This window comes from Ictidomys tridecemlineatus, chromosome 8, assembly GCF_052094955.1.
Source record: "Ictidomys tridecemlineatus isolate mIctTri1 chromosome 8, mIctTri1.hap1, whole genome shotgun sequence".
In the NCBI taxonomy this organism is placed as follows: Eukaryota; Metazoa; Chordata; class Mammalia; order Rodentia; family Sciuridae; genus Ictidomys; species Ictidomys tridecemlineatus.
This window is the reverse complement of record NC_135484.1, coordinates 21,983,438-22,010,165: the sequence shown is the minus strand read 5'-3', so window position 1 is coordinate 22,010,165 and position 26,728 is coordinate 21,983,438. Positions and strand designations below refer to the sequence as shown.

General features: G+C 38.7%; 1 protein-coding gene across 1 annotated transcript; it reads right to left on the bottom strand.

Moving 5' to 3' along the window:
• Positions 1–1,160: 1,160 nt before the first annotated feature.
• On the bottom strand, positions 1,161–26,707 carry Adat2 (adenosine deaminase tRNA specific 2). Its single transcript, XM_005334852.5, has 6 exons — positions 26,505–26,707; positions 14,322–14,426; positions 11,078–11,228; positions 9,737–9,843; positions 5,544–5,616; positions 1,161–5,454 (listed from the first exon to the last, which is right to left on the bottom strand). The coding sequence occupies exons 1-6, from the start codon at positions 26,682–26,684 to the stop codon at positions 5,411–5,413; spliced, it is 660 nt and encodes a 219-aa protein (XP_005334909.2). The 5' UTR covers positions 26,685–26,707; the 3' UTR covers positions 1,161–5,410.
• Between the last annotated feature and the right edge of the window lie 21 nt (positions 26,708–26,728).

The window sequence follows — 26,728 nt, the reverse complement described above, 5'->3', positions numbered from 1 at the left end:
CTAGATTCTCAGGTTCATGTTCAACGTATGGAAGGAAAAAATATTCTGACACTTGTGAAAATGGAAAGGAAAATTTTATTCAGGATTATAGTGGTTGGTGTCGAGAACAGCACAATAGAGGAGAAAGACTGGGCTCAACCCTAAATACAGAAGTGGAGACTGATAACCAACAAGGGGATGAGGGGATCAGTGGGTGGAAAGGGGCGACATTAAGGGTAGGAGAGTTCTTGCCAAACCAATTTAGGATTCTTGCTGAAGGCAAGCCAAGGACTTTCCCATCAGGCAGGGGATGAGAAATAGAATATGATATTGAGGGTTAGAGATTCTCTCTGTGTTAGCAGGATTCCTGCTAATGATGGACTGGACTATGCAGGCCCAGTGAGGGGCAGCTGGCCATGGCTGAAGGTTGAGGGCATGGAGCTTGACTCAAGTTTGGTCAAGAGGACAGCCTTTGTCAAACAGCAACCTAGAGCCTCCTTGGGAGTCATGGAGACACAGGGTTAGCCAGGTAAAAATCCACTTAAAAAGCAGGTAAGAAACAATCTCACGAGCCTGCTTTTATTAACTCAACTTGGAAAAACATAAGACCCTACAGTTGTCAAACTCTCACCACAATTTATGCCAATCTCACCCATAAAAATAACGTGGCCCATCACTCCTCTCCACACCACACACAATTAGCAATTTATGAAGTAAGGAAATAGCTGGCAGTTGTCCTCATGGATGAAGTCAACACAGTCTCCTTCCTTTGCCAAAAGGCAGGGAAACCAATTCCTGAAGCCTCTTTTCCCTGGGGCTACTCAAGGCCAGTTGATGCAGAACACCTGGGAAGGACAAGCGTTGGCTTCCCTGGAGATTTTTAACAGGGAACCTACACTAAAGAATAACAATAAAGTGATTTTTTAAAAAGTCTCGACTTTTGCTGTTTTTACTGACACTTAAGTAGCAGGGCTTAAAGCATTTTAAGCCTAGATGAGATGTCTCTATGGAAACCCAAGAAGACTCACATTTTGTGGCCAAATGACTACCTACCTAGGGTTCTATATCCTACTGGATCACTCTCTGCCATCTCCAATGTCAGAAATATTTTAGAATTTTTGGAATTCTATCAGTCATAGCCGCAGTCTGGCTGGGCACAGAATCACGAGCCACCACACACCTTGTAGATTCAAACAGCAATTCTTTATTCCCAAACTTACACCGGCCTCTATACACATTCTGGGGAAATCCAAGTTCTGGGCCCAAATTCACATACTCCACTAGGCTTTGAATCCCAAATACTTTCTGAATCCCACAAGAACTCAACGGGAACTCAGGCAGCAGGATACGCCCTATTCCCAGCAGGAATAACCTTAAACCTGGAACCGCCCTAAACCCAGATTGTCCTAAACCGGGAACGCCTTAAACCCAAGGAGCGGGATACTCCCTAAAACCTGCAGGATACACCCTAAACCTGGATCCGCCCTAATCCAGTAGGATCCTCCCTAAACCCGGATCCACCCTGGTCCTTGAGCAGGGTCACCTTTCTCAAACATACATGCAATGTCACAGCGAATGTCCAAGGCAAGTCCATTTCCACAAGTCCTTCCTCTAAGCAACATAGGGTATGCTGGCAAGGAAATTTCAATGCGTCATTCCTACTTGGCAATGGCCCTCAGCAAGTCATATGAAATTTACTTTTGCTGAGGAGGAAGATGGAAAGAACTAACATCTGAGGCTTCCTTCTAATCATTAAGACAGTGCTATTGGGGCTGGGATTGTGGCTCAAGGATAGCACACTCGTCTGGCATGTGTGAGGCACTGGGTTCCATCCTCAGCACCATGTAAAAATTTTTTTAAAAGACGGTGCAATTTAAAATATTCTTACTAGAAAAAGAACTTTGTGTATTCTGGGCAGGCATAGTATCAGAGGGAAAATGTGGTCTAATAATTCAATAGCTGCTTTAAATTTTATATCATTAATTTTCCTTCCCTCCTTTCTACCAGTGTCCAATGAACTTTCTCCTAAAAATGTAAAAGTCCTCTCCCACAGATAGCTATTCATTGCAATGGAGGGGGAAAACCAATTATATAGTGAATAACTCAGATATCTTGACCAGGTGACCAAAGTTAACATTACCAGTGGAGTCAATGGCCTTTTGTGCCTCTAGATGTGATACTCTAAGGGGAATATCGTGTCTCCTGAGTGCATGGTCTGAATCTAATCATGAGAGAACACCAATAAGTTTGAAAAAAGGACCAGTCTATTTAGAAGATGACAAAGAAGCAGCAGCAGAAGTAAAGGTAGCGGAGGGGCAGAATGACCATGCTATTAAAAACTGCCAGAGGGGCTGGGCTGGGGTGGGGCTCAATGGTGGAGTAGTAGAGCATGGAGCAGACCTTGGGTTCCACAAGGAAACTAAATATAACATCTGACCCTAGAAGGGATCTGGTATTGTAGGGAGAGTAGAGGAAATTTGCAAAAGGGAGTAATTGAACCAAATGGCAAAATGGGAATACTAATGATAAAGTACATCAATTTTTATTTTATTTTTTATTTTTATTTAATTTTTTTTAGTTATTAATGGACCTTTTTTATTTATTTATATGTGGTGCTGAGAATCGAACCCAGTGCCTCATGCATGCCAGGCAAGCACTCCACCACTTTGCCACAACCCCAGCCCTAAAGTACATCAATGTAAAATTTCCTGAAATCATTAACTGTACAGTGGTAACATAAGAAATATCTTTTGCCTATCAAATACTGAAGAAATTCAGAGCAAAGAGCCATGATGCATGATATATACAATTTTCCAAGTACAGTTAAAAGAAAAATTAATAGTGCTTGGGATTTTTGGCTATGTAATTTCTCTCCATTATATTCCAAATACAACACAGGAAGAAGCACTTGTGCCAAGTAACAAGAAAGCACAAAGATATTTTAACATGATCTTTTATCAGTGATTGAAGTCTGCCAAAACATTACATACCACCCATCTTCAGCAGAGTTTGTTGCAGAAACCAGCAAACATTGGATACTCTAGCGGCTTAGATCTAATAATTTCCCCTCAGTTTCTCTAAACAGGAAAGTGACTTTAAAACCTTTTTGTAACCCACTTCTTCCAGAACCATCCATAGACAAAGCTAGTGTCTTAGCTGCTCTCTTAGGTAGGCACTGTCAGTATCAATGAATTGAAAGCCAACTTTTGAGCTGAGACATATTCATATTTTAACCAATGGCTAAGTCACTGGAGAACATGGTACGCAGGAACTGGGGTCACTACATGAATATTGCTGTCTGAATTCTGCAGCTGCAATGTCTGTGGCACCCACAGTGGTCTTGCATCAGCACTGGGAATGCTGGCCTCCAGGGTACAATGTGCCATCTTAACTGATTTTCTACCAAAGCAATAGACATAACTATGCATGTGTCCGAAACTTCAGCACAGACTTAGAGTCAGTCACAGAGAGAGACCTGAAAAGGTGGTAAACTGAAATTAAAGTGTTCATCCATGTTAAAGAATCTGGAAATACTACTTACCCATTCTTCAAAACACAACAAAAACAGAACATATGTATGTATAGTCTCTTTTCTATCTTTCCCTGTTTACTGCTTTGTTTTGATTCTTAGTAATTACTGTCTCTGGAATAATATAACCATATACCATTTTTTGGCTTTGTGTTTTTATCTTAGTCTCCTTATTCATTTCCCCCCAAGTTTCAGCTAATAATTTAATTTAGCAAATGTTTGCTAAGAACCTATTGGCTTAAGGTGCTCAGCCAGATTTACTGCGTGCTACTCTACAGAGGGAAGACCCTCCAGGTTGTTTGTCCTACAAATAATCTCCAAGAAGATGGTATACAGACAATAAATGAAATGAAGTCTGCTTGTAGAAAAGCCTAAGGAGCCAGAAGTGAATTATGACCAACTGCTAAAAAGAACAAACTAGTCAAGGCACTAAAATTTAATGAGAAGACAATTTTAAAAATAGGTAAAATCAAAGAGAAGGTGCCTATCACATTATTGTAGATTTTAAATCATGCATATTCTTCTCCATAAAACTTCCCAAATGCAGTAAGAACACAGATGCACAAAACCAAGCAATTATAAATCCTCTGAAGCATGTAACTGTGATTAGCTGCTACTCTCAGTGATATAAAAATACTTCCACCACAATTACATTCCAGCCTGTAATGTAATTCAAAACAAACAAGTCAGAGACATCACTCAAAGGCAGAACCAACAAATACAGATGCTTTGCATCAAGGAAATGAATCCACTGAAGAAATGCACTGAGAAGGCACTGCCACCCAGGGCCTGGCACTGGGCTTCTGCTGGAACGGTGAGGCCCCCTTCTGGCTAGAGAAGCACATTGCTCCCAGGGAGGCTCTACAAAGTGGCACTTGGCATCAGTGACCCTTACTGCAGTGGGTGAGGTGATCGCCTGGGGCTTCTGCAGTGGGTACTCTTTCCTGTGTCGAGTTTACAGTTTCAGATTTTGGAATATTAAATTTAAAGTTTATTATATTTAAACAAAAATAACTTTGATTTTAGATTAACTTGATCTTTCCATTTAATTCTGCAACTAGCATTCCTATCACCAACTGGTGTGCCCATACCCTTATCTAGCATTACCCCCAATTTTATCACCCTTCAGTAAACCATGCAATTGGCTATATTTATGATCTGTCTCCCTTTGCCACAAGGGCAGAATTCTTTGTTTTGTTCCAGGACCCTGGCACAAAACAGTTGCTCAAAAACAAGGAATTGTCTCATTTCCGCTTTTATGTTTTACTTTTAAGATTATTCCTTTTCAAAGAAGGCATAAATAAGGCTTTATTATAGCAATATGCTATAACTTAAAAATGACCTTCAAGGACTTATTTTAAGTATGCATTTTCTCTAAATGCTTTATAAAAGAAAAAAATCTATACTATGGACTATATAATCATGATCATATCTATACAACTCATATGCAATTTAGAATAAAGCCAGGCCCCAGTCCCTAGGGAGGAATCCAACTCTGAAAGGCCAGGCCTGGAGAACAAGTCCTAGCCTGGCATATGCTAGCTCAGACATAAGCAGGTCACTAGGGCTGGATGCACTTTCCCTGAAAAGCCAGCCCTTTCCTGGACAGGGCATCATGCTGTGGCTGAGGGGCATGCACTGTTTGCTAATTCCTAAAACCTCAAACCTTAATTTTTCCCCCTTCTTAAAATGTTCTCTCAGCTTGTGGAAAAGCTAATAGTTGTTTACAATTGTCAGACTTTTAAAAAGTGCTAATTTGTTCCCTTAACAGAGCAAGTGATGAGAGGCACCATTTTCCCACAGAGAAACAACATATAAACATATGATTCATCAATGTCAACAGCTTTCAGGCCAGGAATTTTGTGCAGGTCACTGTGTGGATTAGTCTTTACCAAAACAAGTTCACGATCTCTGACAATCCTTTTTCCGAACTTTCGATTTGGGGGCTGTAAAAAGAATAGAAAAGAAAATGAAGACTCTCTTCACACTGATTTGCTTTAGGGGAGGAACATTATTTGAAGAGGGGAAAACTGACCATTTGGATTTTCTTGTTTGTAGAAAGTCTTCAGCAGTTGTACTGCTTCCTCAGCCCGATACCCAGGAATGCACTGAGGAAATGAGAAAAGTGAGAAATGAACACCTGCCCATGAGTGTGTGTTGTAGGCCTTAAAAACAGCAACACATACACAGTTAGGTGAAGAAATTTCAGATAATATTAATGACTTTGGGGACATTACTATGGGTAAAGAAGCACATTTACAAAAGAAAAGACATTTAGCCTCAAACATCACTCTCAAGCAACTATTACTAGAGATATTAGCTGTGTGATCTTGAATAAGGTACTTAAACTCCATGCCTCACATGTACCACATAGGTATCAGCACTTGCTCAGAGAGAAGTCATGAGGATTTAATGAGATAATATCTACTAAATACCTGGTGTATCACAAGTGCTTTTAAAGCATTAACTATTTTTATCTGCTGTTATATTATTATTGGTGGTGGCTCATTAAGTGTTTGATGCTACAGAACTGGAGTTGGCCACCTATACTTGGTGGACTAAATTCAGTTCACAGCCAAGAGTGGTGCGCTAAAAATGGTTTATAAATTTTTAAAGATTTGTTAAAAAAAATGCTCTGCAACAGAGATACTGTGGCTCATAAAGGCTAAAATATATACTATCTGCCCCCCTTTTTTTTTAAAGGCTAAAATATATACTATCTGCCCTTTATATAAAAAGTTTGTCAGTTTTTGCTATAGAGGATTTTTAAAAAGTGTTTGTTCTATCTTTGGGACCTAACTGTAGAGGGGAAATCAAAACATGTGAAAGAATAAATAAGAAGTTGTGATACTAGTAGGGAGTGACATTATAGGTAATATTATATGGAGAAGGTGAAAAACTTGAAGGATATTTAAAGAAGTGAACATATCCTCGGGCTGACAACTAGGCCTGCACAACACATAGTCAAGCAGCATTCAGGGTAGCAGGCCACAGGCAGCCAGGCATGGGCCCCCAGGTGGCCAGGGCCCAGGCTCTGGGGGCCACAGGGATATGTCAGGGTCCCACAACTACTCCCAACCCAAGGCTAGCTTTGCCAAGATTTGTCAGGAGACAGAGAGAGAGAGAGAGAGAGAGAGAGAGAGAGAGAGAGAGAGAGAGAAACAGACACTGAGATGGCCACTAGCCAGTGGTGCAGAGCATCCTTAATGACACTCCTGTCTGTAGCTAGGGCACACATTCCGAAGAGAAAGGCCTTGCTGTGATTGAGGAAGAGTCTGATAGGAACTGAACACCTGGAAGCCATCAGAAGGAAGACTCTGTCCACCCAAGGACCAGACTGCTGACATTCTTAATGAGAACTGCGGCTTGGGGTTGAAAGCAGATCAAGGGAATTCCTATTATGCTGATGACACCATGGAAAGCATTTCTTAAGACATTAAACCTTGGGTGTACTGTGCCCCACAAGCACATCCCTAGCACAACCCCAGTTGGCACTCTCCACCTCCACTGACACCCCATTATTTCTAGATGGTCTTTAAAACATGACAGTTTAATGATGCCAAAGACTGAATGCACAGCATTTAGCCTCATGGGTAGCGGGGTCCTCCAGATCATGGTCTTTCTTCCTGTCTTTAGGCTAGAGGTCATTATCTGAGACCATGTCCCAATGGTTCCTGAGTCTGGGGTACAAAGACTGGTGTAAAATAAGGTCCTACTCTTCTCTCAGTTCTGCTCTTTTTTTAAAAAAAAAAAAAAAATTGAGTTGTTAATGGACCTTTATTTTATTTATTTATATATGGTGCTGAGAATCGAACCCAGTGCCTCATACATCCTAGGCAAGCTCATTACCACTGAGCCACAACCCCAGCCTAGTCTGCTCTTATTTTTAATGAACTTCTCCTTGGAATGTGTACTTGTGTCTGCATCAGGAGGAGCTATGCCCAGACCACACAAAGCCCCCACACACCCTTCCCATGGTAACCACAACTGTCAATTCACCTGTCTCCTCAGAGCAAATGTCCTGCTCCTGCCCCAGAACATTCTAGATTTCCCTCTCACTCTCATTTCCTTGTCAACCTCACCATCACTGGCTTATGTTCTCGACTCCACTGACGCTGCTGCTCAGATATTCTAAGGGCCCCTACGTACCAAAACCCTGGTCTTCTTTCCACCTCCTTAATTCATCTTAGCATCTTCTCTTCCACACCTTCTTTCCACACCTGCCTCAGGCATCTTCTCTTCCTTTGTATATTATTATTCTAACCACTGTTGCTTGGTCTCTGAACAGGTGTCCTGGGCTTTCTGTGTATAGGAGCTGGTACCCCAGGACTCCTACCTTTGCTTTGGAGAGAAGCACCCTAGTGCACATGCAAAGCCCTCTCCTCGCCCATGGAATTGGAGCAATGGTTCTCAATCCCAGCTGCTTAGTAGAATCATTTGGGAGGCCCCTTCAAACACAGCAGTGCTCATGCCTTGCCTTCTCATTCAGTTGGCTTAAGGGCAAAGACTGAACACCAAAGCCCTCCAGGTGATATGCAGGCAGGGAAAAGGCTCTTGGGATTACAGGTGGAGAAGGAAATTGTGTTATGCTAAGATATCAAGATAGTATTTTCAAGTATCCATTGTAGCTACAGATTTGTGGCTTTAGTAAAAAGCATATATTATTAATAAAATTAAAAAATCTTTAAGACAGAGCAGGTATTATAAATGAATTGACATCTTCTTTGAAAAGAACAGTTCTGTTGGTCTTTTCTATGAACTTTCCTGCTGCTTATAGAATATATAATTCTATAATAAGAAAAGAGAGCCTACTTTCCTGTCATCCCCTGCCTGCTGAATCCAGCCAAAGAAAGCAAGAAAATACAGAATCCAGAAAGCTAGGGCATCCATGTTTCTTTAGAATCTCAAAACACTTTTAAAACTCATACTTGAGCATCAAACCTAGATATACGGCTTCAAGCTGTGGCCATTCAGTTCTAATTGAGCTTATGTAGTTGGGTGTACAAACTGCAAATGAATGTTTTTTAGGTTCAGCCAGACTTTAGGTTCTCTGACTCTGTGCAGAGATATCAGGGAAAAAGGACTATGGTTGTGGCCTCACATTGATGACGTCTCAGAGAGAAATGTTCCATCCATGTCTGATATCCTGGGGCTCATCTTTGTTCTGCCCAAAACCTCTGAGAAATTCTTTAGATCATTCCCAAAAAGAAGTACTGTACAAAGTCAGCAATCCATTTGCAAAGAGTTATGCAATTAAAGTTTCAGCTACTCATAGAAGTGATGGAAAAAAAATCCAATGACTTTGCTGATGTCTTTAATGATCAGGGAAATTGTACTGTTCACTTTCCATCATCCCATTACAGTTTCTTTCAATGTGATGTTAAAGGCATCTATTCTCAAATGTATAGCAGTTGTTAAGAAAGCTAATGTCCAGCTGGGCAAATTCAGACAGAACGTTCTACAAAACTTGTTCTCAGTGGGATGCAGCCAAATTTAGCCCTTCATAGGTCCTTATCTAAGAATACCCAAGGGTTTAAAGTGAACTGCCCAAGGTTCACCATTTGTTAAATCCTTTTCTTTTGAAAATACAATACTTTGGGGGTTAACCTTACATCTTGGAGAGAACAACAATTCATGTCAGAGTCTGGTCTGGGATGCATATAAATTCCTAATGCTTACACTCTTAACCATAAAAATGTGGAAGATGTGGCAAGAGCACAAAGAAAGCAGAATTTCTAAGAAATGAAAGATGTGGATTCTTGGATCTGGAAGAAATTTCAACATTAAGAAATTTCAACATTAAGAAGGCCAGTGGAAAATAAAATTACAGTGATTACTAGTAGGTAAGGGGTGATCAAGCAAAATGATTGGAAGAATATTGTGTTCACTTAAAATATTATCTACTGACATGGACACAGGCTAAGCCTCCCCAAAGTTGGTCCATCCTGGAGCAGGTAATATTCCGTGAGGGAAAGCTCTGACAGCAGTTCTTTAATCTACCTGTTGTGATGAAGGTTGAGCCAGGGGAAGGTGAGGAGAAGCTGTGAGGAAGAGAGGGGCCACTGACAAGAAACTTACCTGTTGTCCTCCATTGGGGTTTAAAGGAGCCCACCCTCGGGGTCCCTAGATCCTGTCTGATTCTGACATGGCTTCTTGGAACACCAACCACACACTGTTTGTGAAATGAATGCAATCAGAGAAGGAAGAAGCATAAGCAGATCATATTACCTGAAAAGGCCTCCCTGTATTTGGTAAGTCCGCAGAGGCAATGTTCAGGACAGAGCCACAACCACCAAATCGTTCATTCTGACAGCCGTAGACGACCAGTGGGATTTATAAGACAGAATTAAGGTTATACAGAGTACAGGAAGCACTGTGGCAAAATGGGGGTGCAAAGGAAGCTCAGGCTGCTCTCTGCAAGACAGTTAAGCTAGGGTCAGTCCGAAACACGACACAATCCAGCTACACAAAAGAAAGAGGTTTAAAGTATTTAGAGAGTGATATTTAACAATTGCTACAGAATGGAAACCGATGGAGCAGTTGCTCAGCTTTTAGTTTAGCGCACTCTCTGCTTTTTCCTAAATCGCTTTTCCAGAAACATGAGAGAATTGGAGCCAGAAAAGAGGCTGAAATTCAATCTGGGGATTTTTATCTTTTAAAAATAACAGATTGCTTCTGCTTCTATCCCTAAGTAAAATATACCCCGTGCCCCAATACAAACCTCTGTATTATTTTTAAAGTGATAAAATTATTCAAAATACATAGTTTAAAAAGTACATGAAAATACCAGTGTGAAACTAAGTTTCTTTATTTTCATATAATTTTTGAAAAGATCTTTAGGCTGACTACACCCAGTAGTTATATTGTTTACTCTAAGCAAGACACAACCCAGAATTATAATGTAAATAATTTACCATTTGCAGATAATTATATAGTATCACAAATGATTTTTTTACTTATTTATTTTTGGCTTAAATTTTCTTATTAAAAAAAAGACAGATAAACAAAGAAAGAAAGAATTTAAACCATTATCCAAGCTTAAACTTTGATGCATATTCTTCCGAACTTCTCCTATAACTTACTTTAACTTAATTTACTATTTATCCTTAGTTTTATTCCTTTTTTTAATATTTATTTTTTAGCTTTAGTTGGCCACAATATCTTTATTTTATTTTTATGTGGTGCTGAGAATCGAACCCAGTGCCTCATGCATGTCAAGCAAGCGTGCTACCACTTGAGCCACATCCCCAGCCCTCCAGCTTTCTAGCTTATTTGTTCAAGAGTTCTACATGTATTGATACAAAAAGAAATAGGTAATTTTATTTTAAACTTTCCCTTTTTTTGCCAAGACACACAGTGTTTATGATGTGCTTTATAAGTTTGTTTTCTTATGTTAGAAAACAGAGGGCCAGGGTGTGACTCGGTGATAATGTGTGACTAGCATGTACAGTAAGGCCCTGAGTTGAATCATCCCCAGGGTCAAAAAAGAAGGAAGAAAACAAGTTTTGTGTTTGGTCACTTTCTGATAGGGACGGGTATAAGACACAGTCCTATGAAGTCAAAGGATACTCATCAGGCGGAGAGCAGCTGCACACATAATGCACGGCTCCACAGTGACATATAGCACAGTGTGTTCAAACACAGTAGAAGGACTCTGGCCACTCTGATGACACCAATCCAGGACCTGATCAATGGCCACCATCTCTGCATGTCGAGTAGCCTTAAAAGAAAGAGATGTTTACACAATATCATTTGCTTCATATAATAGATACTCTACAAATATACAAAATTTAACTACAAAAATAGATGCCCATCATTTCTGCCATTTTAATGAATGTGTTTCTAGGACATCCTGAGCTGCTGACAGCCTACTCCCCAGTTCACGTATCATAGCCTCACCAGCAGAAGACCCCCTCATCTAAGATGCTGAACAAATTCTGCTGTATTTAGTTAACTTCCTAAGTACCTTAGGGGACGCTTGCAATTAAAATGCCAGAGAGAATTCTCAAAAAGAAAAAAAAAAGACATCTATGGTTTCTGAATATTTTAGGGGAAGCTTAAAATTTTTATAAGCTTGAGTTCCAGTTTCAAATATATTCTCAAGGCTGTCACTGACCTCACCCTAAGCAAATCTATATTTAGCTTACTGGAATGTCATCATTTACATTTTGGGGAATGAGATTTTATATACCGGCAGGCTGGAGAGAAACAGAGATTTGGTATGAATCTCAGATACCTCAGGGGAGACAGCACACTACAGGAGAAATCACACAGCATGTGGAATTGACTGCATTTAAATTTGAATCCTGACAGTGATGATAGTAATCATGTAGTCTTGGGAAAATTAACTAATTTCTTTAAGTCTTGGTTTCCCCATGTGTAAAATGGGGGGCACTAATATCTACCCCTACACACCTCATAATGCATGTAATAGCTGAATTACATGAAACACGGTGTTGCATATATGTTCTTGGCTATGTTTCTTTCCCTTTTCTTCTCCCCTTATTAAATAGCTTAATGTAGATCATAGATCCTCTATAAAATACTTATTTATAATATCCATTACAATAGCATTTATCAATAATTTACACTGAGTGCTAAATATTTGCAAAGCACAGTCCTAAATAAATTCTGCATAGGATAAAAAAACATCACTGCCCTCAATGAGCATAAAATTGGATGAGGCCAATTGAAAGGTGCTATGATCTAAGGCATGGTGTGAGAAGTGCTGGCACTGTGACCCAAGATGCCATGGAAGTCAGAGGCTGATGGGAGCAAAGCTGGTCAAGGGAGCTATGTGGGTAAATCATAGAATCAGAAACTCACACGGACAGTACTTTAGAAAAGAGACTGCCAATCTTGACATCATACTGAAACTCCTGGAAAGGTTAAAAAAAATGTCTCCCCATTGTAGGTTCTCTTTAAAACTCAGGTTCAGAATTCCTGAATCATATATCTGAATCATATCTCCCCAGAGCTCCTGATAAATAATTATTGCACTGAGTCTTCTCTGTCAACTCCTTCTAGAAATGTAAGTTAAGCTATGTTAGCGTGTATTAAAGGCACAGGGAGAGGAGCTGGTGGTGTTGACGGGGTGGTGGTAGTATCAGAACAAAAGTAGAATTTAGGTCTCCTCATTTAGGGTCCAGAGTCTTTCTGTGCATATTAGGGTAATCTATATAACACGTGATACCAGAATAGACCTTGCTTAATTTTTAGATATAGAAGAAATCCAGGTTAAGGAATAGATTAGATGGGTCTAGATGGGATTAGATGGATATTGTCAGGTCATTCAAAATTCTCATGCTAAAGATATCATACCAAACTACAGAACACAAATTGGGAGATAACAATGACTGTTTAAAACAGAATTCCATGCCAGGCGCCGTGGTGTACACCTATAATTTTAGCAAATTTGGAGGCTAGAGCAGGAGTTCTAAGCTGGCCTCAGCAGTTTATTGAGGTTTTAAGCAACTTACACTTTGTCTCAAAATAAAAAGGACTGAAAAAGAGCTAGGAATGTGGCTCAGTGATTAAAAGCCCCCAAGTTCAATCCCTAGGTGCCCAAAACAACAATAAAAAAACAGAATTCCTAGGCAAGCATCAATAAATTCATTTTTAACTGCTGTATTATGATTATTACTTATCTCACAGATGTTTTGATATCCTCATAACAATTTCTTTGTGAATTTGGATTCCTACTCTACTTGTTTTGCTAAATCTCAGGTTCTTTTTTTATTTTTGATACATGTGATAGATGAACTTTAAAGGCTTTAGCAGCATTGAGTACCAACACTAGATTGTTCTCCGGCTCCCAAGATCACATGATAAGATCAAAGTTATCCTTGAATCCATGTGGATTTATAATCATAAATTTTAGTATTCCCCTTCCACTTCTACTTCCCAAGTATACCTACTATGACACTGTTGTGACACCATGTCTAAGGAGCACAGCCTTAAACCATGCAATTCCCACCCAACCAAGAGAAAACCACAAGCCCTTGGAGCACATGCACTACACATGGCTACAGACAGCTGGTGCTGGAGACCTTATTCTGTTGAATTATCTGACACAAAAATAGGTTCCTTTATATAATTCTTCTATTCCTCCCTCCAAAGTTATAAACTGATTTACTAGGAAGAAAACGCTTAAAGCAAACGAAGAATGCATGAAGAAGTACATTGATCTCCTTTGCAAAGTGTAGTTTTCACATATTAGATTTGCTTAAAATGGAGCTAGACTTGTTTATCCATGCTGACACACTGAGATAACAGAATCCACTCTTGGGTTTCACTCAAGGGTCAACATAAAACTCTATGAAATAGAAAACCAGAAAATCTTATCCCCTACGATTTTATAACTTCGTTAGGTTTTTCTAAAATAAAACAAGCCAGGCGCAGTGGCACACGCCTATAATCCCAACGGCTCAGGAGGCTGAGGCAGGAGGATCGAAAGTTCAAAGCCAGCCTCAGCGATAGCTAGGCACTAAGCAACGCAGTGAGACCCTGTCTCTAAATAAAATACAAAATAGGGTTGGGAATGTGGCTCAGTGGTCGAGTGCCCCTGAGTTCAATCCCTGGTATGGAAATAAATTAATTAATTAATTAATTAAATTAAACAAAACATTGTATTACTGTTGTAATCTGAAAAAAGCATTTTTAAAAAGAGAGACATATTAAAGAAAACTACCTCAGCACTGGTGCCTACCTTGGGGGCCATGTTCAGTCTCATCTTCTCCTCAATTGTCCTAGGATCCCTCTGCTACTACCATCGCTACTGTACATTTGTAATCACACTAATTAACTCACATACATTTTTGGTTTGATTAACTTCATTTCTTCCCTTCCCCACAACTTCATTGTTGTAGACCATAAGGCAGCCAACAGGAACTTCAGTATTTTCGAGGGCTTGTTTGGCCTGAAACACAAAGTAGAAAACCTGAGATGTAACGTTCAATACTTGAGAAAGCTATAGGAGAGAAACTGATACAGGACAAACAAGATGCACATGTACAACCACCAGAACAAAGAAATGCAACTGAACTTTCTCTCTGCTCAAATCTAGCTCTGTTACAATATTCAGCACCCATGTTCTCTGCTGTGTGTCCTTGTTAAGGAAGACTGGGGAATAAATTCCCTTCATAGTTTCCAAGACTCTAGTTTCTTCTTCTCACTGGAAGCACATGGGACCACAGGACGATTACTAACCACTATCTTAACATGCCAGGGGCAGCCCTTATCAGAGAGAGTATAAATATATTTGCAAAGAAGGAGAAATAACATTTACAAAGCTTTCATCAGAATTATGTTAAAGTTCTACTTAATTTTTTTTTGCTTTTCCAAAAATTATAGAAATGATCCCCTAGAGTCCCAATAGCATAAATGGATGTCAATAGCAGAATGAATGTCACCATGTCCCACAATTTCTACTATAAGCAAGACAATAAAAGTTTAGGAGCATTCCATGTAAAAATGGCACCCGGCCTGCACATTTTTTTTGGCAATTTCCTGTGCATTTATAATTACTTCAAGTGAAAAGTTAATAAATAAACAAGTAAACATGAAGAATCTTGCAACTCTTGCAACTGAAATTGAGAAAAGTTGCCTACTAAGGGAGGAAGGAAACCAGAAGTGTTCAGTGTAACAGAAAATCCCAGAAAAAAGTCAGCTGTGTCAAACTCAATGACAAGAAGTGATTTAGATGGAATGGTGGAAATGAAAATCAGTGGTCTAAAGAGTGACTAAATGCCCTTATCTATGCGTTAACTTTAAAAACGTATCTATGGGTTAAATTTCTAGCTTCCAATTGTATTTCCCAGTGAACCTCTCAAGAAGTAATGCGTTTACATCTCAAATATTCAGATACTGAGAGATTGAAAATATTGCAAGCCTACTTTCATCTAAGACGATCTTGTTCCTTTTATAAGAATAAATCCATTGAGTTTACAACCCCGCGAGGCAGTTGCGATGATCTTCCCTATGCTGCAGATGAGGAAAGAGAGGCATGGGGTATCACATAACTCACTCATGTAAGAGAGCTGGGGTCACAGCCCAGACAGCTTGGCTGTACCCATTCACTTGCTCAACAAAAACTTTTGGGTACCTAACAGATGATAAGCTCCAAGGCTCTCTGTTACTGTGCTGTCTCTAATTTTATTCACATCATTGATAAGCTACTTTTATCAGGACTTTGGGTTTAGAGTGGGTCAAGAGACAAAAGGCGAGGGAAGAGTCAGCGAAAAGAACAAGACATGGAAAGTTTAAGGATTACAAAACACACCTGTAAGAGAATAATCAAAGGAGGCCATTTGTAAGGTTTTTCTGTAAGTATACCCTCTGAAGGACTCTAGGTATTTCCACATGAATATTTCAAACACACAGAGGAGAATCCAAAACGAAGTGGAATGTGCACAGGTGGGAGGTGAGAGGGACAGGGAGTTCCCATTGCCTACCAGACCTGTCTTGCCCACTGAAAAGAGCAGGGACAATGCTACAGAGGCTGTTGCTGGCCTGATAGCCTCTCTTGGCTCCCAGGCCACCAGCAGACTAGGCTTGTGCCTTCTGTTTCTTCCTCTGGATTTTTTCTTTTTCTTTCAGCAAATGTATCTTGTTAGAAAATAGGAGTGATGAGACTATCTTAAAAGGACAGATACCATCACCAATGAAAAATGGCCTAGTTAGCCATGCTGGGAGTGAAGCTGAGCACTCAGAATGGCAAGCCAGGAGGTTCATGGGGAGAATAAGACAAGGCTCCAAGGAAAGGAGTTTGAGGGAACTGTTTCCCAATAACACACACATATATTTTCTTTGCTGACAAGTTCAAAGCAGATTTAATTAAGCTGAAAATCCATTTTACTCTATCCCCTCTCATACTTTCCAATGCTCCTCCCACCTCTTCTGTCAAGTCTGATCATTTCTTTACAAACACAAAAGAGCTCAAGCAAAATGGATCTGAAATGTGTGCAAGCAGCTCTGAATTTAACATACCTTGCCTTTTTTGGGAAGCAAAGCTCAGTTCACTATTTCAAATGGCATCCTGGCCTTACATAAACTAACAAATTATCAACTTTCAAAATTGAAGCACAAAAGCTCTCTTCTTTCCAGCCTGAACACAGGTCTCCATTTTTCTTTAAGTATAATTTGCTTTTCTCTCTAGTCATGGATTGCCCTCGTCGATAATGAAAGCTCCTGCATGGAAGAGCTGTTGTAGTTTTGACTATGTTCTCTAAAGACATTACCACCAAAAACTGATGTGAAACTAAAAGAGGGGCTAGGAAGAAAACAGACTGTGTTTGAGACTCTTGATAAGTTTCTGAAGATGTATTTCCTACTAAGGACAAAAAAATGAGGGCGAAAAAACAATGAGCCAGAATAACTCTTAGGTACAGCATCATAACATAGGAAGGTTAAACGATATGACTCTTACTGCAAATGACTCCCAGCAGTTCTGTTCTCACTCTATCAACTTAACATTCCTCAGCATGGCCTCCCAACTCCCACTCATCCTCCCCACCAGGCAGTCAGAGAATCTTTTCACTATTCTTTTAGGTCTGTGGTTCTTAACCTTTTATTGGAGCCAAAATCCCCTATGAGAATCTGAGGATAGGTATGGACTCTCTTAATAGAAAAAGACAGCACATACACATAATAATTTCCCAGATAGTTTCAGGGTTCACAGATCGCCCTAAAATGTGAGTCCCAGGTTAGGAAGCTCTGTTCTAGAAAGATAGTTGAAAAAGTCTTTCATTTCTTTGTTTCTGACAGTTCCTCTGATCAATCTTTCCTTTCCACTAACCTCTATCTCCTTTTTCCCTTAAAATGCAGAAGGAATTCTATAATTTGTCTTAATGAACTGCTCAGGACCTTGACAGTGATTATGTGATAGTATTTTATACTGTCTCTCATGTTGATTTCTTGTATTAGTGAGCTTTCCATCGATGTGACTAAAACACCTGACAAGAATAACTTAGAAGAGGAAATGTTTACTTTGGCTCATGTGCCAGAGGTTCAGTTCATGGTCAGCCAATTCGATTGCTCTGGGCCTGAGGTGAGGCAGAGAATCATGGTGGAAAGGCACAGTGGAGGAAGGCTGCTCAGCTCACGGCAGCTGGGGAGCAGGAAGAGAAAAGAAGAGCCAGGGACAAGGTATAATCCTCAAGCACCCCCAGTGACCCAGTTCCTCCAGCTACACCCTACCTGCCTACAGTACCACCTAGTAGTCCATTCAAATCATTATAACCCATCAAACAGATTGAACCAGTGACTGGGTTACGTTCTCATAATCTAGTTACTTCACCACAGGAGCTTTTGTGGGATATTTCATATCCAAACCCTGACATCCCTGGACATGTTCCTATCCACATTTCCATCTGAGCATGGCTTAATCCTAGGAGGTGAGCCCTAGATCCAGTGCTCTTGCTCACCTTTGCAGCTCTAGCCCTCAGCACAAGTCCTAACACACAGGGAGCACTTGATCATGCCACATTCATTAAAATGAATCAGTGTTTACTTTGGCTTTCTCTTTTAATTTTCCTCAAGGCCTAACACAATGTTATCCTAAATGCCCCCAAAATGCATATTATAATAAAACATAATTGTATATATAGTAAATCTTTCTCTTTTTTTATAACTACAAGGTAAAATATATAAGAAAACATGGAGGTGGGGCTAGAAAAATAAAAAACAAAACCAATTCATAATATCATCACCCCAAAATATAATCACTGTTACTCTGAGGCAACAAGTTTTTCAGTTTTCTTCCTGTTACCTGCACACTATTTTTGTAGTTTTTTTTAAAAAGTCAAAAGATTTACACTTTATATACAGTGCAGCAGTCTGCCTTTTTTCTTTTAGAAATGCATTGTAAACATTTCCCTTGGTTGGATAATAATTTTTATCACATGATCTTTTAGAGGTTAAAGGTTTAAAGTATTGCTTTATATGAATATATCAGATTCATTTACTCAATCCTCAATTGTTTGACATTTACATTTCTTCAAATTTTTCATTCATTATAAACAAGTGTAGACCTGCCCTATATAGTATGTTTATTGCTTCCTTGTGAATTATTCGAAGAAATAGCTATAAAACACAAAGAACTCCTACAGTATGGAGTTTCTTTTATTATAAAGAATAATAAAACTGGGCAAATATGCCTAAGTAATTCACAGAAGAAAAGAAACTAAACATCCAATTAGTATGCTCAAAGTGGAAGTTAGGGAAACGAAGTTGAGAAAAGGAGAGTAGAGAACATGCAGTTGAGCCCTGAGCAACCCAACCCTGACTAGAAGCACAGGCCAGAACAAAATGGATGGGTAGACTCCAACCAAGCTCCACTAACCAGCCCTGTCAACTTGAGGAAATCACAACTTTCTCAACTCCAATGTCCCCATCTGAAGCCGAAGACACTAACAATTTCCACCTCAAAAGGCTGGTGTGGGGCTGAAGTGACACAGGCCCAGGTGAAATACTGCATAGCACTGTGGGTGGAACATAAGAGGTCAACACTGTTACTTAATCAGATATTTTTCTAAGCCCATATCTCTAGAATGCTGTGCTCAGCAGGCTATGATGGTTAAAATGATAACCTTTCGCACATGCTCAGCTCTACAAAATAAAACTGTCACGAAAAAATGGTTTTATTAAAAATTAATAAAGTTGATGGCCTTATTTAAAGCTTAGGAACAACAACAACAAAAGTAACAGGGATATATCTTCTTATTTATCACAGTGCCAAATATTAATGAGGAATGATTCTAGGTCTAGTGGAGAAGGAGTGAACCAGGACGCTTTCTTTTTTGTGTGTATTTTATTTATTTATTTATTTATTTATTTTGCTCTAATTATTTATACATGACACTCGGATGCATTTTGACACATTGTATACAAACAGAGCATCACTTCTAATTCCTTTGGCTGCACATGGTACACCTGTAGTGTAATCATATATAAACATAGGGTAATAATGCTTGCCTCATTCTACTGTCCTTCTCATCCCCACAGCCCCACCACTCTCCTAATTCCTTTCTACACAGTTCAAAGTTCCTTCATTCTTCCCTACCACCCCTCCTCCACTGTGGATCACATCTGCTTATCAGAGAAAATATTTGGCCTAGAATACTGGAAATGTAGCTAGTACAACTGAGAAATTGAATTTTATTTTCCTTGAACTAATTTAAACTTAAATAGGTACTGTATTAGGCAATATTATTCTAGAAAACAACACTATAATATCAAGAATACAAGCAATAATAATTGTTGGTGAGGATGTGGGGAAAAGGTACATTCATACTGTACTGGTGAGATTGCAAATTAGTGCAACCATTCTGGAAAGCAGTACGGAGATACTTCAGAAAACTTGGAATGGAACACCATTTGACCCAGGATGCACTCCTCAGTTTATACCCAAAGGACTTAAAATCAGCATACTGTAGTGACGCAGCCACATCAATGTTTATAGAAGCTCAATTCACAATAGCTAAACTATGGAACCAACCTAAATGCCCTTCAACAGATGAAACAGGACATTTTCACACACTGGTAATGGAATTGTGACCATTGTTAACAGTGGTGACCAAAAGAAACTTTTGTAGCAATGGAAATGTCTTATTCTGTGTTATCCAATGTGGTAGCCAGGAGTTACATGTGGTCACTGAATACTGGAAATGTAGCTAGTACAACTGAGAAGTTGAATTTTATTTTCCTTGAACTAATTTAAATTTAAATAGCTACTATATTGGGCAATATTATTTTAGAAAAAAAACTATAATATCTGTATCTTTTAAAAACACATGCACATCTTTTGTCCTACTTTTGATAGTTACTCTATTGCAATAAAAGTTCCATGGGGTAGGGCTGAGAGGATGATGACAAGTCAAAAATAATTTTTTTTGGTAAAATCACAAAAAAGTTGCTAATAATCAAAAAGAATATATAATTCCATTTATGCAAAAGTATATGTAGCTGTTTCTATGTGGACAGCGATATATGAAAGGATGCTCCCAAAATGTGAAGTGTTACTTCTGATCGTAGGATTTTTAGGTAATTTTTACATAATTTGTTAAACTTACATATATATATATATATGTGTGTGTGTGTCTGTGTGTGTGTGTGTATGTATATATGTACGTATATATATATATATATATATATTCCTTTATTTAAACATTAAACATATTTATTAAACTTTTATAGTTTGAATCTCTTATGACCCTGAATTATTGATATAATCAGAAAAATAAAACACTAAAATATTTTCATTTGGGGGGGGGAAATAAAGAAAAAAAATGGCATTATTAGGCCAAAATCTAAACACAGGAATAGACCAAAACAATATAAATTATATATTTTCTAGGCATCTATAAATTACTCATTAAGGTTGTTAAACCAGTCCTTTTAAATATGTAGCATTTTTCTTTCTTTGCCATTTGCTTTGTTGCCAATGTCTCGGCTTGGCTCCTACTTGGCAATGGCCCTCAGCACTTTGTTACTTTGCATGATATCTTTTAAACAGGTAGGTGTTTTGAATGTTTATATAATGAAAAGTCAATAATTTTTCTTTCATGTTTTCTTCCTTTAGTGGTATACTAAAGGAAGATTATATAACTACTACCATTTATTGCTCCTGATTCTCTGATAGTTTTGTTAATTTTTATTTGGTTTTATTCCTTCATCCTATCTTTTCAATTAGATTTTTATATTTTTACTATAAAAAATACTGATAATTCTTTTTCTAAATCACCCATAATTTGACTCTGTTAAGGACTTTCGTATATTCTCCTTTGGTCTTCATTCACAGGATGACAGCTTCTGTGTATTGAGCATATTATGTCAAACACTTTACACACTGTCTCTTTTAATCTGTATAGCCTCATGACATCATTATTATACTCTCATTTTTACAGAAGAGGACACTGAGGCTGAAAGGGTAAGCACCTGTCAAAGTCAGTTTGCTGGTCAGCAGCTGTTTAAACACAGCAAACCTCTAAACTTATATGTATAAAACAATTTGTATTCTGCTTGTTTAATGCTAAATATCACATGTTCCCTAGTTTCACTATTATGTCTAACACTGAAATGACAATCGTTTTTATCATTCTACACTATTTACAGAAGCGACTGTGTCAAATGATGTTTTGTGGATGTTAATAATGTTATGCTAGGCTGCCTTCCAAAAACATTAAACCTGTTAGACTGGTATGGCTGTACTGATTTTTGCAATCCAATTAACTTTAGATAACATTTTGTAAAAAATAGATTTTAAGTTTTCTAAAGAACACTTTCCTTTCTTCTTATAACCTAGGCTTATGGGTTGTTTTATTACTAAAATTTTTAAATGAAGGAAAATGTCTAGTGTAACGCTCTTATTTTAAACATGAATAAAATAAGACCCAGAAATGATTGAGTTGTTTTCACCTTGCCTGTGTTCACCTCCCACCTCAGTCAGCCATTCCAGTGATTCATATTGGCCATAGAAATATGTTTATTCTATCCATATGCTATGAGGACACTTGTATCCTCCCCATTACATATAATACTGGACATTTTCACTTCCAGTGGCACACACCTGTAATCCCTCTTTGGGAGGCTGAAGCAGGAGGATTACAAGTTTCAGGCCAGCCTGGGCAACATAGTGAGACTCCCATCCTAAAAATCACCAGGACTTAATTAACAACTAATCTGCTGCCTACAGATTTGACAGTACTTATGCTTTTGGTCTAATCAGAAACTCTTAGAAGTAATTCTCAAAATAACTTAAGATTTAAAATTTCTTTCAGGATGAAGAACAAGATTTATGACACATACTTTTTTCTCTTTTGATTAAGGCATGAAGAAACACACATTGGCAAATAATAATAAAATAATAATAATAATAATAAAAGCAACTGGAACTCCTTAACCTCACACAGGATGTAAACTAGGTAATCACAACCTTGATATATATAAATGAATTGTGAGACACAATGTCAAGGCCATAGGGATCACAGAAATTCTTGGGAGTTCAACCATCTCATTTCAGAGTAGAAAGTGAAGCTCTGAGGATGAAGTGATCCGTCACAGTCACACAAGAGGACTTATGTGTCTAAGTGTAGAAGTTTAGATACAGAATAGTACACAGGTGGGTGGATGAAATGCCCTGAGACAGTTTGATGAAAAGATGCTTAAAAGAAAATAGAGACTCACAGTGTGAAAGAATGGGAAGAAAACAGAGTTCCAATTCGAAAGTGAAAATCTCAACAAATGACTGAACTTGGCTGTTCTGAAACTACCTTCATGTTAGTGTCTGTAAAAGTTTCATCTAAGCAAGTTCAGCAGATGAGCACCTTGAGAAAAGTTATGAAAATAAACCGAGGAAACCAAAATTATGGTTTCCCAGCACCAGGACCTCTAGATCTGCCCTCTAGATCTCTCACCCATAGAAAGATACAAATGCAGCTGATTCTGTGCATATCCAATGTCCCCCCAAGGCCCAGGTGTTAGAGGCTTGGACCCCAGGAGGTGATGGAACCTTTCCAAGGTGGGGCCTAGGGGGAGGTCTTTGATGGAACTCAGGGGCACTCCACCACCGAGCCACATCCTCAGCCCTATTTTGTATTTTATTTAGAGACAGGGTCTCACTGAGCTGTTTAGCGCCTCGCTTTTGCTGAGGCTGGAGTAGTTTTGCCCCACCACATGCTCTCCACCATCCCAGTGGGCAGTTCCACTGGAGAAAATAGGATCACAAACTTGAACTCTAAAACCATGAGTCAAAATAAATCTTTTCCTTCATAAATCAATGACCTCAGATTTTCTTTATGGTGATGGAAAGCAGAATAACCTACTCTATGATATTTTAGCCTTCATGCATCTTTAGTATTTTCATCCCGGCTGTTAGGAACTATCTAGTGCATGGTATTATTGGAATGATTTGAGTAGTGCTATGGTTTAGATAAGTGTCCCATATGTTAAAGGCTTGGTCTCCAGTGTGGTACTCTTAGGAGGTTGTAGGAGTTGGGGCCTAATAGGAGGTCTTCAGGTTATTGGGGGCTTTCCCTTGAAGGGAATTGTGATACCCTTGTTTCTTTGTCTTTCCCTTTTGTTCCTTGGCTCCTGATACAAGGACTCTCACTCTCCCATTAAGATGTGCTGCCTTGCCACATGCCCCAAAGTAAGGGAGTCAATTGATCATGGACTGGAACCTCCAAAACTGTGAGCCAAAATAACCTTTTCTCTTTATAAATTAATTATTTCAGGTATTTTGTTATAATAATAGAAAGCTAATTTATACTGGGAGAAATAATGAAATTTTGGTATCATAAGAAAATTTCCTGTCCAATGTGGAGAATTTAATAACATAAAGGAGTTCATGCGAGGCACTAGGTTCGATCCTCAGCACCACATAAAAATAAATAAATAAATAAATAAAATAAAGCTATTGTGTCCAACTACAACTAAAAATTTTTTTTTAAAAAAAGGAGTTCAGGACAAATAATTTTTTATTAAAAATTAGAAGTTTAATATTGAAATGCATATTTGCACATAAGTATCAGAAGGCTGTGCATTCTCTAAATTTAATGGAAAAAATAAATCTAGAAGAGGGCTTAAAGAATGAGTCAGAGTATCAAGTTACTAGGTCATGACTAGCATTTTTTTAATGCATTAAAATAAAAATACCAGGAAAACTGTGTATATGAAGGAAAGCACTGTTCTATGAAACCTTTGTTTAAATTATTGCATATGTGTTTCCTGAGTTATAATATAAAATCAATTTTTTAACCAAGGATCACTTTTTTAAAAAGTATTAGTAGCAAATTTAAAAGAACATTATATAAGTAAAAGAAAAATGATAAATGCTCCTGTGCATCATAGCTTACAGAAGAAACTGAAAAACATTTGGTTGTTAAAGTGAATAAATACAGGAAAAATAAAATGAGAGGTTATATTTTAGCAAGAGTTCTGAGAACAGAGAATGATAGAGTAAAGTTTTTCAATGGAGAATCCTCAGCATTAAGCACAGCACACTCAATATAACTTGTGAAATAAACCAAAAATTATGAATTAATTAACTATAGGAGACCAGAGATCATTAAGGATAGAATGTAGTCAAAAACATGTATAAAAAGATCATTTTACAACAGTGTCAGAGAAATGAAAAGCTCAGGGCATTTCATATATATTTATATGTTTATACATGCATATGAAATATACATTGTGTATGTGCACAAATGCATGTATATATGGATATGTACTTATCTATATATAAATGGATATGTTTGTTTGTATATAGTTACATGCTGAAAATCTGATCAACAATAGACTGCATGTGACAATGGTCTACAAGACAATAATGGAGTTAAAAAAATACTATTGCCTCTGGGTGGTGGTGGCACATGCCTGTAATTCTAGTGACTTGGGAGGCTGAGATAGGAGCATTGCAATTTCAAAGCCAGCCTCTGCACTTAGAGAGGCCCTAAGCAATTTAGATCCTGTCTCAAAATAAAAAATAAAAATTGCTGGGGATGTGGCTCTGGTTAAGTGCCTGGGTTCAATCTCTGGTACAAAAAAAAAAGAAAAAAAAATCTGATTGCCATGAGATGTTGTAATAAAATTGCACCACACACTACTCATAGGTTTGTAGTTATGCTAGTGGAAACAACCCTACTTGCACTGCCGGTCTGGTGAAAATACATAAAACTTGATAATGATGATCATCTACTATGTTACTTGTTTAAGTATTTACTACATTTTTATCATTACAGTATATTCCTTCTACCTGTTAAAAAAAAAGTTAACTGTAAAACAGCAGAGGCACAAGATGTGGAGGTGGAAGACAGTGGTATTGGTACACCTCCTGTAGGCCTAGGCTATTGAGTGTATTTGTGTCTTAGTTTTTCTTTTTTTTAACAAAAAGTTTAAAAAGTTACAGTAAGCTAAGGTTAACACATTGAATGGCGAAAAAAATATTTTTCTAAAATGTAGCCTAAGTGTAGAATGTTTGTAAAGTCTACACTGTATACAACAATATCCTATTTCACTCACTGACTCACCCAAAGCAAGCTCTGTTCAAGGCATATGCCCTATACAGGTGTTCAATTTTTAAATCTTTTGCACTGCATTATTACTAAGTTTTCTATGTTTAGATACACCAACACCTACCATTGTGTTACAATAACTTACAGTATTCAGTTCTGTAACATGCTAAATGGGTTGTAGCCTAGGAGTTACAGGCTTGCCATATAGCCCAGTGTGTAGGAGGAATGCTAAGTACACTCTATGATGTTCACACAGTGATGAAATTGCCTCAGGAGGCATTTCTTGGAATGTGTCCTAGTAGGCTGTACATATATACACCATACACACTTTAATCCCAATTAAGAAGCTCATTGGCACACACAAATAAGAGTAAAGCTTGGATAATACCCAAATCTGATTCGCCCTCCTCAATCAGCAATGCTACACAGGGCGAGGGAAGGAAGCCCGAGGAGAGCGGAAAGTCCTGTAGACTATGAATGAATGAATGAATGAATGAATGAATGAATGAATGAATGAATGAATGAATGAATGAATGAATGAACAAGCAAACGAACGAAAGAGAGGCACGCTGATTGTACAGGCACGCATTTCAAACTGTTCCCCACCAGAAACATTTCAACTTTCTTGCTTCTACTAGATACGTTTGAGGGTCCCAAATACAAACTCCTGTGACTTGTAGATTTGGGACTGTGCGTCCATGGGAAGGAAGGAGAGGCGGCGCGGACCCAGGGACAGCTGAAGGGCTACATTAGCACCTACTCCTTGACACCAACACAAATAATTTCTGTACTTTTCTCCTTCCCTTTCTCCGGGAGCCACTGTGAGAAAGGACTTTTTAAAAATTATGAGAGTAAAGCCAGTCGATTACCCAGAAAATTTGAGCGCCATCAAGATGATGGTGTGAAGCAGCGCGCCTGGGAGTTTTGCTAGGGATGGGGCTGGAGAAAGTCCGCACCGGCAGCACCCACCCTCCCATGCTCCTCACCATCTGCATCGCCTCCTCCATCCACTTTTCGATCTCCTCTGCTGACACCACGCACGAGCCGTCTGGGGCCGGCGAGGAATCCACCTTTGCCTCCATACCGCACCCGCGCGCGACCTCTGGGTGCCAGAGGCCGAGACCCCAGGGGAGCAGGGACTGCGGAACGCAGTGTAAATGGGCCATCGTTTCCGGGGGAGAGGAGAAGGCCAGGGCACGCGGGAGCAATT

What these genes read in the sequence shown, in the direction of transcription:
- Adat2 (XM_005334852.5), bottom strand. Translation starts at nt 26,684, where the DNA reads ATGGCCCATTTACACTGCGTTCCGCAGTCCCTGCTCCCCTGGGGTCTC. An exon ending in TGGAGGAGGCGATGCAGATG is followed by an intron (nt 14,427 to 26,504) that starts GTGAGGAGCATG and finishes TTTGTGTTTCAG; the next exon opens with GCCAAACAAGCCCTCGAAAA. An exon ending in CAAACAAGAAAATCCAAATG is followed by an intron (nt 5,455 to 5,543) that starts GTCAGTTTTCCC and finishes TTCTTTTTACAG; the next exon opens with CCCCCAAATCGAAAGTTCGG.